The following is a 14910-nucleotide window of genomic DNA, read 5'->3' as shown; positions in this document are numbered from 1 at the left end:
GTGTGTGTATGTTTGAGAGAAAATGCATGCATGCACGTGCACAACAGCGCGGCATGCATAATGTGCACTTACATGTGTGCCTGCCATGCATACAGTATATGTACAGTACACGTGAGAGTGTGTTTTCTGTTTGTGTATTCAATGTATGGTGGTGCCCATTAAAATCATATGAGACTGCAGCAATGTGTGTGTGTGTGTGTGTGTGTGTGTGTGTGTGTGTGTGTGTGTGTGTGTGTGTGTGTGTGTGTGTGTGTGTGTGTGTGTGTGTGTGTGTGTGCATGCATGTATGGAGATTGTGTATGTATGTACATATTGTGTGTGCATGCATGTATGGAGATGTGTGTATGTATGCACATACTGTATGTGTCTGTGTGTGCCTGCATGTGTCTCCTCCCTAGGGACCTACAGAGCAGTGTTTCATCATGTTCTAGACTAGACAGTATAAAGGCCCCTGGTTCTCGAGTCTCCTTCTGCCTCCTCAGCAAGTTTCTCTTTGTCTCCGCTGAAAAATGAAGCGCTGTGTTTCATATGTTTCAAGGGATCTCCCCCCTTGTGTTATTTGCACAGTTTTATGCATGTGCATCTGAAAGAAAATGTCATTGCTTTGCTCCTAAATCAAATTGTCCACCTACTATTATAGTAGTCAGCGATTCACTGAGCAAGAAATGACAATACAATTGACTGTTGCCAATTTGCATGATCTCAGGGGCATACATGTCTGATTTATTTTTTAGTTGTGCGTCATCTGTCATGTTGCACACTGACAATAGCATATCTACAAACACATCGTGACAAGATGTGAGCTTGTATAATCCACCACTTTTGTCCAAAATATCATATCCCAAACACTACAGGTTGGATTTGCTGTGTAGTGTACCTTCATCTCACCCCTCCCAAAGGATGTCCCTTACTGATTTAGGTAACTCTGCATATGGCCTTTCCTCTGGCAGCACTCTAAGGATAAGATTGTATCACAATGGCACACAAGATATCTCAAAATCGAAAAGGCAGACTGCCATGAAACCTGCAACGCTGTGACACTGCCACCCACAGGCCCAGCACCCACATGTGCTCATGGTTTGGTACCCCCTTTAACTTCAGTAGCTTGCCTCAAAACTTGACCCATTTCAGTAGACCCTTCCTTACTGTCCTACATCTTTTCCTGCGATGGCAGGGAGAGACCCGATTCTTTCACTCACTTACTCTGTCTGATGGAGACAGAAAACACCTGGCCTGCGACATGCATGAGTGAATCATCACTCTTTTAAGTTGAATGAACTTCAACAGAATGGGGCTGAAGCTCTAAAGCTCAGAGTGGAGTCAGGGGCATGTCATTACTTACTGGTGGAACCACCTGGTTTCCACCCCAGGTCTGGGGGAAATTTACTTCTTCTTTTACTCATGAAACCACTTGGTTTTGACCCCAGGTCTCGGGGAAACCCCCCTTAGGCCTAGCAGGGCTACTATTCTACCCTCCTTTAACCTCAAACCATCAAAAACCTGAATCTCATCATGGATTGGCCCTACAGTATGATTCCCATCAGTCCAAGTGCAAATAGCTTCCCTCCTCTCTCCGCTCTACCCAGCACAATAACTTCTGTCTATATGTCTCGAATGTTTGTGTTTGAAATTGTTGGTGTTCTTTGTAAACTGCATGTGAAACCCAAGGTCGATAAACAAAGTCTGAAAAGACAGAAAGAGAGAAAAAGGAAATGGCAAAGCCAGAATATTGTGTAAAGAGTTGAGCAGTAGAATGGTCCAGAGACCAAAATTCCGTATGAGTCTGTTATCTGAGCTTTGCATCCAGAGTTACTCACAAATGTTGTACTGTACTTTGGGGATGAAATTCTGTGTGAGTGTATATTTCTGTAAATATGGACAGTTCTCGCTGTGAAATGTCTTAGAGAAAAGTTTTGTTTTTGCATGTCTGTGTGAAAATGAGAGAATTTGTGGATGAGATGTGAGTTTTGTTTATGCCTCAGTAGTGTGTACTGTAGTAGACAGCCTGAGTCTGACTCTGCACTGCATGCCCATTAGCACTGGCAGCATCCGCCATGCCAGTATAATCCAAGTCCCTAACAGGGCCCAATTATCCCAGATTACCAAGCCCTGACCAGCAAGCAGACTTGACATCGCATTTACAAAATGCACGATCTCCTTTTAGTAGACCTTGTACCAGTGAACTGTACCGTCATGAAACTGTACCTTTTCCTATGCAAACTTCTAATAAAGTCTTCAATCAATCAATCTACAGCTGAGCCTCTTCGTTTTACCATGTCAGTCTTAGATCTACATCAACCTAAAAAAGGGTTAGGTTGCTCTGAATCTGAAAATATCAATCAATCAATCAATCAATCAATCAATCAATGACATTTCCCCCAACTTTCAAACCATACATTTTTATATCTTGGAAAAGAATGTGTATAGCTTGAGGAACTGTTCATTGGAGTTCAATGGACAGGTGGCGCCATCTTGAGAGGTTAATTGTGGTGTGACAATGTTCTCCCTCTGTTGCATTAATTGCAATGAATTGTTAGTTGCAATAAAACTGTAGTGTTTCCTTCTTACTGTAGTAATACAGCCAGGTTGTACACCAGCTGCCTGCCAGCGTGTGGTCTATGACAGAAACTCAGGAGCTCAGAAGAAATTGCTTGACATTGACGTATCTTTCTTTCTTCAAGACTAAATCATTTCTGCACAAAATCAATCACAGGTTTGAATGCCTTGAAATTGTCCAGGTCAAACATGCTTGTAGTTTATCACTTGGGGAGACTGGAAGGCTGTCTGTTTTTTTTATGAACTATAGAGCAGTGGTTCTCATTAACCTTTTCAGGCTGAGCCTGTGACCCCCCAAAATAATGGCATTTGAACTGTGTGTACCCCCCACCCGGATAAGCACTTAAATTGGAATTGTAGGAGTTGAGGCATAACATTCTAAGCTCACAACATCTCACTATTTTCAAAAAATGTGCCACTTTTTAATATTATTTGACAATTTGGCCGATGTTTGACCGGTTTTTAAAGTAGGTCATCGTAGGTTGATTACTTTTGATGCAGTTATGGACTTTTTCTTTTCTTTCTTTGAGGTATTAAAATTCCTTAAATTGTCACTTCACTGTCATCTCAAATCATGTGGGGATCCCCCACTGGGGGTCCTGCTGCTCCACACGTTGAACCAGGGCATGGTGGACACACAGGACAGGTGTCACGCCCCACCCACAACCTCACCCATGCAGGTGCTGTGCGGTGCTGTGCTGTGTCTATTTTAGTAGCGGCCTAGTGCCTACTTTACTTTGTCAGGTAAAGTTATATTGAGATACCTTTTTGTTAGCCAAAGCTAACACACACACACACACACACACACACACACACACACACACACACACACACACACACACACACACACACACACACACACACACACACACACACACAGGTAAGTAAGTATCCTTTTGTTTACCTATGGAAACCTGAGCCAGGTGAGCTGGTGACGTAGCGCCATGATGATGAGCGCCTCTCCCCCATTCCCCCAGCGAGCGGACCATTGTTCTCAGGGAGGGTTGTCTCTTTGGGGAAGGGGGCAACTCTATGGGGGGGACAGGGTCGCCATTTGTTTGTTTGTCTTAAGTTCTTCACCACCTCCAGTTCAGGCTCCAGGGACAACGACAATAAATGATGAAGCTTTCTGTCGCCAGGGTGTTTTCACCTGCCGTCCCCTCCTTTTAGAGGTGGAACTAAGTGATGCAATGTTTCTCTCTGTGTGTGCAGTGTGCACCTGTAACTTCGCGCACGCGCGCGTACACACACACACACACAGAATCGACGAGGAGGAGGTCTGTCTATTCTAGCAGCAAGCCTAGAGCCATTGGGTGGAGTAGAGTAGAGCGGCGTCGCGTGCTGCGGAATATACAAGCGAGTTCGGTCGTTAACGGCTCTCTCTCTCTCTCTCCCCGCATCTAGAATATAGCTCTCTCTATCATCTCTCTCCGGTGTGTTGTTGCAGATGCGGGAGTGCGTGGTGGAGGAGTGTGGGCGCGGGGAGGTGGGGGGACGGTAGTGGAGGTGGAGGAGGTGGTGGTGAGTGAACGAACGGGGTCTCTTGCTGCTGCTGCTTGCGTACTACAGCTAACAGCAGCGTGTTGTTATATACTGAAGACACACAGTCACACACACCGGGCGGACCGGACCAGAGCAAGACCCGTCTCGACCAGAGAGGAGACAGACACAGAACCGAAGCCGAGGAGAAGACCCCGAGACACAGACTGAGGAGGAGGAGGACGTCGCTGCTACCATGGAGGAGTGCAACCGCAGCGCTCGGGACCAGGCTCAGCTCAAGCACAAGATCCGCGACCTGCCGGGACTCCTGAAGCACGGGCTGCACCTGAGGAAGAAGAGCGTGAGTCCAATAATAATGAGAGATCTATCTGTATTATGTCTGTCTTTCTGTTGAGAACTGTCCGTGTTTTGGCGCTGCTACTGTTGAGGGAGGGGGGGCGCGCGGACACACACACACACACACACACACACACACACACACACACACACACACACACACACACACACACACACACACACACAGGGTAAGCAGATGCTGGGTGTTTTTGTACCCTAGTCACGATTCGGGTGTTTTGGGGGTATTGGAATCGTGCTGGACAAGCAGTGGCATTGACAGAGGGGTGTGTGTGTGTGTGTGTGTGTGTGTGTGTGTGTGTGTGTGTGTGTGTGTGTGTGTGTGTGTGTGTGTGTGTGTGTGTGTGTGTGTCGTGAACACATACAGGCAGGGACGTGTTTATAATTCACCTCCTACGACTAGGCGGCTAACTATAAAAGCATTACGTGCGTAGTGTATCATTGGCAGTTTGTCGTGATGGTGACTGAACACACACCTGACTGCATACACACTACACAGCCTACACTACAGTGTCAGCTCCACTCACATGCAACGCTGTCCGCTGCAGCCAGGGGAGGAAGTGGCGCTGTTTTTGCTCAGACTCCTCAGAGATAATGAAGGGGAAACACTGCTAGATGTCCAATGCAATGAATAGGCCTTCAGAATGCTGTTCTTCTGACACAACGTTGTCATGTGCACATTACTGACTTAACTTAGTTTACATTAGACAAAGACGTGGCCTGAGGAGTCTGAGTGTTCTATTCGTCTGTCATTCAATGTTATATGAGATACTTTAATGGTTTCCTGTGGAAATACGCTTAGTCTTTTCATGGATCTCCTTTTAGTAGACCTTGTACCAGTGAACTGTACCGTCATGAAACTGTACCTTTTCCTATGCAAACTTCTAATAAAGTCTTCAATCAATCAATCAATAGACATAGTATGTAGCTAACAAAACAAGAATATTTTAGTTTGAATAATTTTCTCTCTATACCAGCAGTTATTACTCACCACTACGCCACTGGAGTAGTGTGGTGGTGTTCAACTGAAAAAAACACATTGCCCTCCCCTCACTATAAAAACTATAAAAGTGCTCCTCAGAGCACAGGTCTCCAGACACATACGGACGGATGGCCACGTCTTTGGCCTGGCGGAGACAATTATGCATACTATGCACACAAGTTGAAATGCGTGTAATTATTACTACGGTATATCACAATGTTATACAGTGCTGTGGTCGTTTCATGTCAAGGCCCCCCAAATTAATATGTATTTCACGGACCCTCATCTCACAATATTTTGTGACAGGGACCCCATTTTGATGTATATACAGTTGGGTCAAAGTGGTCAAACGGATTTTGATGCTATACGCTAAATTGATTTTGCATACCCCCTCAAAGACCCCTGACACACTTTGCATTGGGCAAATTGCATACATAGACAGTTTAGTAAACTGATATTCTATGGAGTACACAGTCACCAACAAAGAAAGACTTCACAACTAGAAGCAGTGCTCTTCCGAGCACAGGTCTCCACCAGGCCACACAAATCGGCCTGTTATAGCGCCACCATGAGGCTGATTTAAAAAATGTGGGGCAGAGGTTCTGAATTAGCATCCAGGGAGTGTGTGTGCTCAGTTTGGCAGCGATCGGGCCAACGGCGCCGGAGATTAGCTGGTAACAACCAGGCCACACAAATCGGCCTGTTATAGCGCCACCATGAGGCTGATTTGAAAAATGTGGGGCAGAGGTTCTAGATTGGCATCCAGGGAGTGTGTGTGCTCAGTTTGGCAGCGATCGGGCCAACGGTGACTGAGATTAGCTGCTCACAAACTGCGAGGACGCACGGACGCACGCACGGACGCACGGACGCACGGACGGACGGACGGACGGACGGACGGACGGACGGACGGAGGGGAAAACATACTCTCCCTCAGCCTTCGGCTGGTGGAGACAATCACATGATGGAGAGGCATGTGATGTCTGTCTTTCTTGACTGAATGAATTGTGGGCATATCGTAACATTTTAGTTTCGTCTATTTATATCGACTGAATCGCTACATTACTGGGAAGAATCGAGGAGAGACAGAGGGTGCAGCAGGAGGAGAGGAGGAGTTGCACTTACCTCTTCATCTCTGCTAGAACACTGTGTGTGTGTGTGTGTGTGTGTGTGTGTGTGTGTGTGTGTGTGTGTGTGTGTGTGTGTGTGTGTGTGTGTGTGTGTGTGTGTGTGTGTGTGTGTGTGTGTGTGTGTGTGTGTGTGTGTGTGTGTGTGTGTGTGTGTGTCGAGGCGTAGGTAAGTAGTGTAAAGGTATGGAGGTTCAGTGCAGACTGCCTCTCTTGACACTGGTGGTTATCTATGCTTCGTCTGACACCACACACACACACACACACACACACACACACTCACACATTCCCCTTGAGGATGTTAACAGTTGGACTGCTGTGCCATGGGCTGTCTGCCCCGTCCTGCACTGCAATATTGAAATCTGGCAATTGTAAAAATATTGAATGAGGGATTTTGAGCTTGAGTGACCACCACAACAACAACAGCAGCAGCAGCAGCATGCACTACGCTGGTTTCCCTGCAAAGCTGCCGTGTATACTACTAATACTTGTTTCCATCCGAGCAACTGTTCAAACTATTTTGTGTCAAGGACCCCCAAAATAGTATGTATTTATCTGCGGACGCCCATGTGAAATGAAAATGTTTTGTGCCTAAAAAATTTCTAAAATAGCAGATGTACAAGCTAGCAGTTAGCAAGTTACCCGCTGTGAGCTTTTCTGAAAGACTTGTGTTGTTATGTATGTACTATACTTGAAATCTAAAACAGGTTAATCCAAGGTCATTCAACAAAGGCTGCTATTCAAGCGTCGGACATTTTCTGATGATGCACATCACTCCCGTTTGGAGTTGTTGGTGTGTGTTGTTTTTTTTCTTCTTCTCTCTTTCAAGTCCTGTAAAAAGATTGAAATTATTGTTAGGCAGAGCCCAGGGGCCACCAGTAACATAAACTCTGGTTGGATGGATGTTGATATCGCCAACAGAGAATGAAGAGAATAGAGTGGCATTCTGCTGAACAGAGCCATCTGCCACCTTTTTTTAGGCCTGCCTTTGGCGCCTATAGTAGCTGCCACCCTTTCACCTAAGATAGGAGAATCCAGGTATCCATTAAAATCTGTGTCATGACTTGTTCTGGCATTCAATTAATTGTCCATTATTATCTCTGCTGCTGCTGCAGGGAGGAGCAGGAAGATTGACTTTAATCCGATGAAAACGGGAGTTGGGGATTTGCTGCAAGTAGGGTGGTCTTTTTTTTGAGCGGTGCTCCTGCCTGGAAGGAGCTAAGCTCAAACATCTGGCGTTGTCCCGGCTCTGAAGCGTGGCCTACACCGGGCCTACATCTTGGCACAATGCGCTCAAAGTTTGTTTTACGCCCAGGGTCACATTGGCCAAGCTTCGCGGGACGCTTAATGAAATTAACGCATAAACACTTCACACTAGGTGGGTTTTTTTTCTTTCCTTTTTGCCAGACCCATGAAATGGGTAGGCCTACATAAGCAAATGTCTGTCCGGGTTTTCTATATAAAGGGTATATATGATGATGACATGATGATGACATGCCTACAAAAGGCATGATGTCATAAATGATGATGACAGACAGGGGGTCTGGCACAACCAGGTTGACCTGGTCTAGTTTATTATGGTGAGCCCCATCTCTCCTCCCTCTCCTCAAGACTTACAGTATTGCAGGATGGACATCTCTCACAGGCTAACTGTGTGTTTTTGACGAGGAGAACAAATGCAGTGGGAAATATGGATAGTTGAGTATTTGTGATTCTGTGAGTCTGTAAAAAGCGTGAGAGAGTACTTTACCTCCAGAGCAGTCAAGAACAATTGCACGTTCTCTCGTTTGTGTCTCGTTATTATTTGTCCCCTCAAAAGTAGACCAATACCACTGCTCATGCTGCACCATGCATGGCTGCACAAAACGTAAATAAAAGGATGTGTGTGTGTGTGTGTGTGTGTGTGTGTGTGTGTGTGTGTGTGTGTGTGTGTGTGTGTGCGTGTGCGTGTGTGTGTCCCCTTTAGTTGTTGGGGTGTTGGCCAAGTCATTTGCACATACCTGGAATTTGTCCTTTGCATTTAACTCGTCCCCTCTACTAGGAGCAGAGGGACAACTATTGAACACTACCCAGACGTTCAGGGGGGTGGGGGTGGACTCCTCAAGGACAGTGTCTTCCTCAAGGACACTTGGACACAAGGTCAGGAGGAGGCTAGGAGCTGGGGATTGCACTGGGAATATTATGCCCCCCCAAACGGCTACTCTTACCACCTGAGGCACTGTCACCCCCATTGGCTGGCAAATGACATATAGTGAAACACATATAGAGGGTAAAAGTAGGCACGTGCATTGCTATTGGACGTCTGCCATCGATGTACCTGCAAACCAGGAAAGCAATCATAGCCAATCAGAATAGAATAATTATAATACAAAAAAATATATGAATTATGTTCACATGACGCCAGAGATAATGTGTACCAATTTATGGGCGTTTTGGATAAAATCTTATCAGTGTGTTTTGAAGAAAATTACAAATGCCTGTCACCTACACTGTCTTGCACAGGCCATTTCAATGAAGAAGAAATTACAAATAGCAGATCTACAAGCTATGTGGGTTTCTCTTTCTTCTCTTTTAAGCTTCATTCACGAGTAAAGTTGTAGAAAACAAAGAGAGGATTAGACGCATGTCCTTTTTGTATCACTGAGTGACTGCACCACAGTTCAAACGTAGCAGGGCTAACCCTGCAGAGCGTATGCTTAAATCGCAGCTCATGTTGCTAATTAGATGGCATTGAAATCCAATCATCTTGTTGGAAGTTAACCCTTCCACCTTAAGGGCAATGGATTGAAGTGCATTCTTATATAATTGATGATATGTTCTCTATGTGACATAATGGTTATTGATTGATTGAATACTTTATTAAGGAAAAAGTATAGCCTACAAAACACACAACACAAAACCCATAGGGCGCTTGTTTCCATTGTCGTTCATTGTATTCATAATTCATCAACAACATTTACAATACATTCAATACATTAACATATCAGTAACAACACCTATTGCAGCAAAATGTATGTTTACAGAAAAGAGGGGTGGGGGCAACTCCCATGGGGCTCCTTCTGTGACGCTCGCTGTGGGAGTGCGTTTTTTCACCCTAATTAATTATAATTTGGGACGAAACTTAGCCATACACACATCGACTGTGTGTGCTGGGCTAAATCGACGTGACTTCAAAAAGGTAGATCCAGCACACCAAAGACACAGTAAAATATACTTCTTAATTACTAAACTGACATAATTTCTATCCACAGCAGATCGAAACGTTGTCAATTATAATTTGAGGACAGACAGTTTTAAGTGTGGATCGGGAGTTGAGACATTTTAGTACAGGGACATATTAGTACAGTGACATAGATAGGCCTGCATAGAAGATAGATGAAAGTGCAAACCATGTGGTAGTGAGAGATAGAGGAGTACACGCACGCTTTCCCTTCTTGCGTAAGCATACTTAATAATTGAAAGATTTTCAAGCTTAAAACATCCGTTATATGTGGCCAGTTGTACAGCAAATCTAATACGTTTGGCTTTAATATTTAGGCCTAGAATTATTGAATGCTTTAACCAGTGAAAAATAGCAGATATACAAGCTCACAGCGCGGCACTCTTTTGAAAAATTCGTGAAAATGTGTGTAAATCTTTGAATAAATGTATTTTCAAAGCGAACGTTTGTAACTCAAACTTTGCTTGGTCCCTGGAACTAAATATTTTGTGATGGTGCTCCGTGGCCAAATAAATATAATTTTGGGGGTCCTTCACATGAAAAGGTTTGAGAACCACTGACATAGTAGTCTCTCAAGAATTAACAGACTAACTGAGCTCCAGTTGAGTGAAAAGGACCTTTTCTTTGACGATGGCTAGCCAGATTGCTGACATATAGAAACATAGGTTTTTCAAAAAATCTTAGAAGGATTCAAAAGACACTTATAGAATCGGGTCAAAATTCGAATTTTCACGATTTTTCAAAAATAGCAGATCTACAAGCTCGCAGCGCGGCACTCGGTGCCGCGCTGTGAGCTTGTATATCTGCTATTTTTCAATAGTTAAAGCATAAAATAATGATACACAATAATGTGTACCCGTTCTGAATGGGTTGGTTAATCATCACACACACAGTAACGCAGGTGTAGCCACAGTTTGACAGCATGTCCAATCGGCTCCAACAAAATTAGCGTAGTGAGAAGATGCATATACCAGGACTGCTTCCTGAGCCAAAGGTCATATTTGCCTGGAAGATGGGTGTGTCACAGTACAGTTTCGTTGGTGTGCGTGTGCTGGGGGAATGATGGCTGCATCTGCTTTGATCTCAGTGTTGACACCCTCATATGTGCTGGAGCTAACAAGGAGTTGGCAGGAGCTGTGCATTGCGTGTGTGCAGTGGCGTAAAGTAACTAAGCACATTTACTCAAGTAATGTACTTAAGAAAAATGTTGAGGTGTTTGTACTTTACTTGAGTATTTCCAATTTCCAATAGTACTCCACTACTGTACATCACGGATCCAAATATTGTACTTTTACTCCACTACATTTATTGAAAACTTTAGTTACTAGTTACTTTGCAGATATAAATGATAATATTATAAAACATACATAAGCCACTTCATCCATATTTTATTCCGTGGCTATTTGAAAATAGCCGAACTACAAGCTCACAATGTGTCTGTAGATCTGATATTTTCAAACATTTTGTACTTTTACTTTTGGTACATTTTGATACTTTTTGCACATTTACTCAAGTAAATCTTTAATTCAGGACTCTTACTTGTAACAGAGTATTTCTTTGCAGTGTTGATACTTTTACTTAAGTAAAACATTTGTGTACTTTTTCCACCACTGCGTGTGTGTGAGATTTTGACAGTCATACCGTGCTACAGCTCTCCGCCACGCCAGCTACTCTAATCTCAGAGTAATCCATTTCTCACACATGATCCTCTCAATCTCTTCCTCGCTCACGTCTTTCCCCTTCGCTTATCCTGCGTCTTTCGCTCTCATCCCTCTCTCTCTCTCTCTCTCTCTCTCTCTCTCTTTCTCGCCTCCCCTCTCTCGCTTGCCCTTTTTCTTTTGCTGTCTTCTTTCCTTTCCCATCCTTTCTCGCACGCACGCACACACGCTATGCAGTGCACACTCTTTGAAGTCAACATACAGATAAACAGCATGCTCTCTCTCTAGCTCTCTGAATGTCTCTGTCTGCATGTTATGGAAGTTACTTAATGCTGAGTGCTGACAGCACTGAGCTTTATACCTTGCGTAGGAGGTGTGTGAGGTGTGTGTGTGTGTGTGTGTGTGTGTGTGTGTGTGTGTGTGTGTGTGTGTGTGTGTGTGTGTGGGTGGGGTGGGGGGGGGGGCGGGGGTGTGTGTGAGGAGGAAATAAAGTGCAAAGGGAAAGATGGAAATCACGTGTGACAGGCGTGTTTGTCTGTGATATGAATGTGACAGACTGTGTGTGTGTGTGTGTGTGTGTGTGTGTGTGTGTGTGTGTGTGTGTGTGTGTGTGTGTGTGTGTGTGTGTGTGTGTGTGTGTGTGTGTGTGTGTGTGTGTGTGTGTGTGTGTGTGTGTGTGTGTGTGTGTGTGTGTGTGTGTGTGTGTGTGTGTGTGTGTGGGGATGATATTGGCAAGAACAAAGACCGTGCCTCACAAGACTCTCTCTGCTCTGACTTTGACCGTTGAGGAGGGAATGAGATGGAGAGATAAGATACAGAGAATTTATTTAGACTGTGCCTAGCTGGCTGATGTGCTCTACTTCACACACACACACACACACACACACACACACACACACACACACACACACACACACACAGCCCTTATCTTATAACCTGGTTAGGATGAGGTCAAGTACTGTATAGTTGTGTGTGTGAAAGAGAGAGAGGAGAGGAAGTGAGGGCAGAGGTTACAGACAGAGCATATCTCACACCACCACCATACCATACTAGTGACCCACCAATATGGCCTTTTTCTTGCCATCTCGGTATCCACCGATATGAAAGAATGCATGTTAGTAGTGTGTCTGTGTCAAGTTATAAGGCTTGAATAAAGTAATTGGTTTAAGAAACAGCTGTCTGTACTACAGTGGACCCCATCTGATTTTTTTGACTGTTTCCGTGTGTGTGTGTGTGTGTGTGTGTGTGTGTGTGTGTGTGTGTGTGTGTGTGTGTGTGTGTGTGTGTGTGTGTGTGTGTGTGTGTGTGTGTGTGTGTGTGTGTGTGTGTGTGTGTGTGTGTGTGTGTGTGTGTGTGTGTGTGTGTGTGTGTGTGTGTGTGTGTGTGTGTGTGTGTGTGTGTGTTTGCATAGCTCAAATAACTCAAGGACCCCTAAATTAAACATTTACTATGGACCACGATCTGAAAGAAATATTTTGTGCCAGTGACGCCATACTAGATTTGTGTTGTTTTAAGAATTCCACCTTTTTACTATTACCAAGTTATACCAACTACTTTCTAGATTTGAAAACGGACTTGTGATGTGAACAACACAGGTGAAAGAGGAAGCAGAGAGACAGACTTTTTTACGTTTGTTAAAATGTTCATATTATCGTTAATTACACTCTATTGAATTGTGTAATTATTATATACACATTGCTCCAGGACTATTAGTGCAGCGCTCAGGGCTATTTCAAATACAAGAACTCAAATCCACATCCTCTTGTGTGCCTCCTCAACTGAACAAGTAGATTAACGTAGTTGCACCGCTGTTGCGCGAGGCGTTCATCATGCCATCGTTTCATGAGCGTCGTCGTCGACATGGCACTCATTGACATCTAAACGTCGTATTTCATACAGTCCTACACGATGTAATCTGATCCAGCACATGATGCAATGTAATTGCGACCGTAGGTCGCACTTACTATCAAAACCTGCACAAACTGTGAGTGAGTCCGTCAGTCAGTCTGTCTGTCACACCTCACACGTCACACTCTTGCCCTGCTCATATCTCCGCAACCGTTGCCCCGATCCATGCCAAATTTTGCACACACCTTCCTTACCTGCCAAACTACAACCTCCAAGGACCCCCGGAGCTCCAGGGACCCCCAGGTCCCTGGGGGACCCCCAGATGTAATAAATGACCAAATGTGCTAAACTGACCAAATGACCACCCCCACGGGGCTGCTCACGGGGAATTCCCGGGGACCACCCACTCCTGGTGCTCCAGAACGGATGCAAAAGTGGTGGCGCCCCCAGTGGAGGACCCCCTACACTGCAGCTCACATAAAATGCCGTAACTCCGGCTAGGAGCGACCGGGACAGCCGGGGCCGGTACCTATTCGTCCGCCTTGCCGGCGCGGAGACCCCACCCCTCATTTCTCACATGGCCCTCTTCTAGCGCCACCATGAGGCCGATTCTTGCAAAACACATTTTTGGACACTGCTCCTACAAGTTTTGCCCTAAAATCACGCAAATCGGTACACAGTATGTCTACACTCATCCCATCAACATGAATCTCTCCCATATAGCGCCACCTCCAGGCCGATTTTTAAAAACACATTTTTGGACACTGCTCCTACAGATTTTGCCCTAAAATCACGAAAATCACTACACAGTATGTCTACACTCATGTCATCAACATGGATCAGGAAGATTTTGGAAAAACACATTTTTGCCCTATTTGTGGAGATACGTGACCTACGGTCGCTTATCTCCCGATTAGGGAGTGTTACTGGTTCAATATGCTGTAATAATGTCTTGCGGTAAAGGTTATGAATGTCAATTTGTTCCACCTGCTGTAACCTTTCTGTGGTTGTGGCCAAACCCCAGAGCTTAACGTGGCACTATGTACCACTTTTCTTTTAATTAATACAATGTCATTTAGTCCAATCTGCGTGGTAGAGTATGTTAACTAGTTTACTTCCAATGACGAGATATGATGATGAGCTATTTAAAAAAAAAAGCCATCTGTACCAATGACAAGTCTTGACAGATTTATTTTTTATTGCATTTAATCCAACATTACGCTGCCGTTTATCTGCTCAAAAAGTAGTGATTCTTGTTTTGACCGGAAACGGTTAAAACTGAATATGAACAAAAAACCCTGATCTTTCTCAATATCCTCATCCAGCCACTCATCTTCTGCATTTCTGCACTAGCTTGTGAGCTCATAGCATAGGTTGGTCGACAACAATGTTTTTGTGATCATATCGCAGTGATATCGCAGTGATGCTCGAAAACATTGTATTGAGGACTCATAAAACTTTTCTGGGACCCATTTGAATGACCACCTGTGGGTCCCGGGACCCATTACATTGAAAACCTAGTAACTTTATCTGTACGCAGATATGCACGCAGATCATGCATGATCCGATGGACATGCTGCGAGCACATTAAAATATAAGAAAAACTAAAAATAACCGGGATATGACGAGTAGTTCGGTTAAATATTCCGGTATGAGTTAATACAATAT

The 14910-nt window shown here is 44.5% G+C and overlaps 1 protein-coding gene across 1 annotated transcript in view; it reads left to right on the top strand.

Annotated features, from left to right (window-relative positions):
- Nucleotides 1-4251: 4251 nt before the first annotated feature.
- rapgef5a (Rap guanine nucleotide exchange factor (GEF) 5a) overlaps nt 4252-14910 on the top strand; it is an 86494-nt gene continuing 75835 nt past the window's right edge. Inside the window, exon 1 of the mRNA XM_080734546.1 lies at nt 4252-4396. Coding sequence (XP_080590672.1) covers nt 4292-4396 — 105 coding nt within the window. The 5' untranslated portion in view covers nt 4252-4291. The remainder of the gene's footprint in view (nt 4397-14910) is intronic.

This window comes from Nannobrachium achirus (assembly GCF_963921795.1).
Source record: "Nannobrachium achirus genome assembly, chromosome: 10".
NCBI classification, from domain to species: Eukaryota; Metazoa; Chordata; class Actinopteri; order Myctophiformes; family Myctophidae; genus Nannobrachium; species Nannobrachium achirus.
The sequence above is the reverse complement of the archived record's forward strand: the minus strand, read 5'-3'. Positions and strand labels throughout refer to the sequence as shown.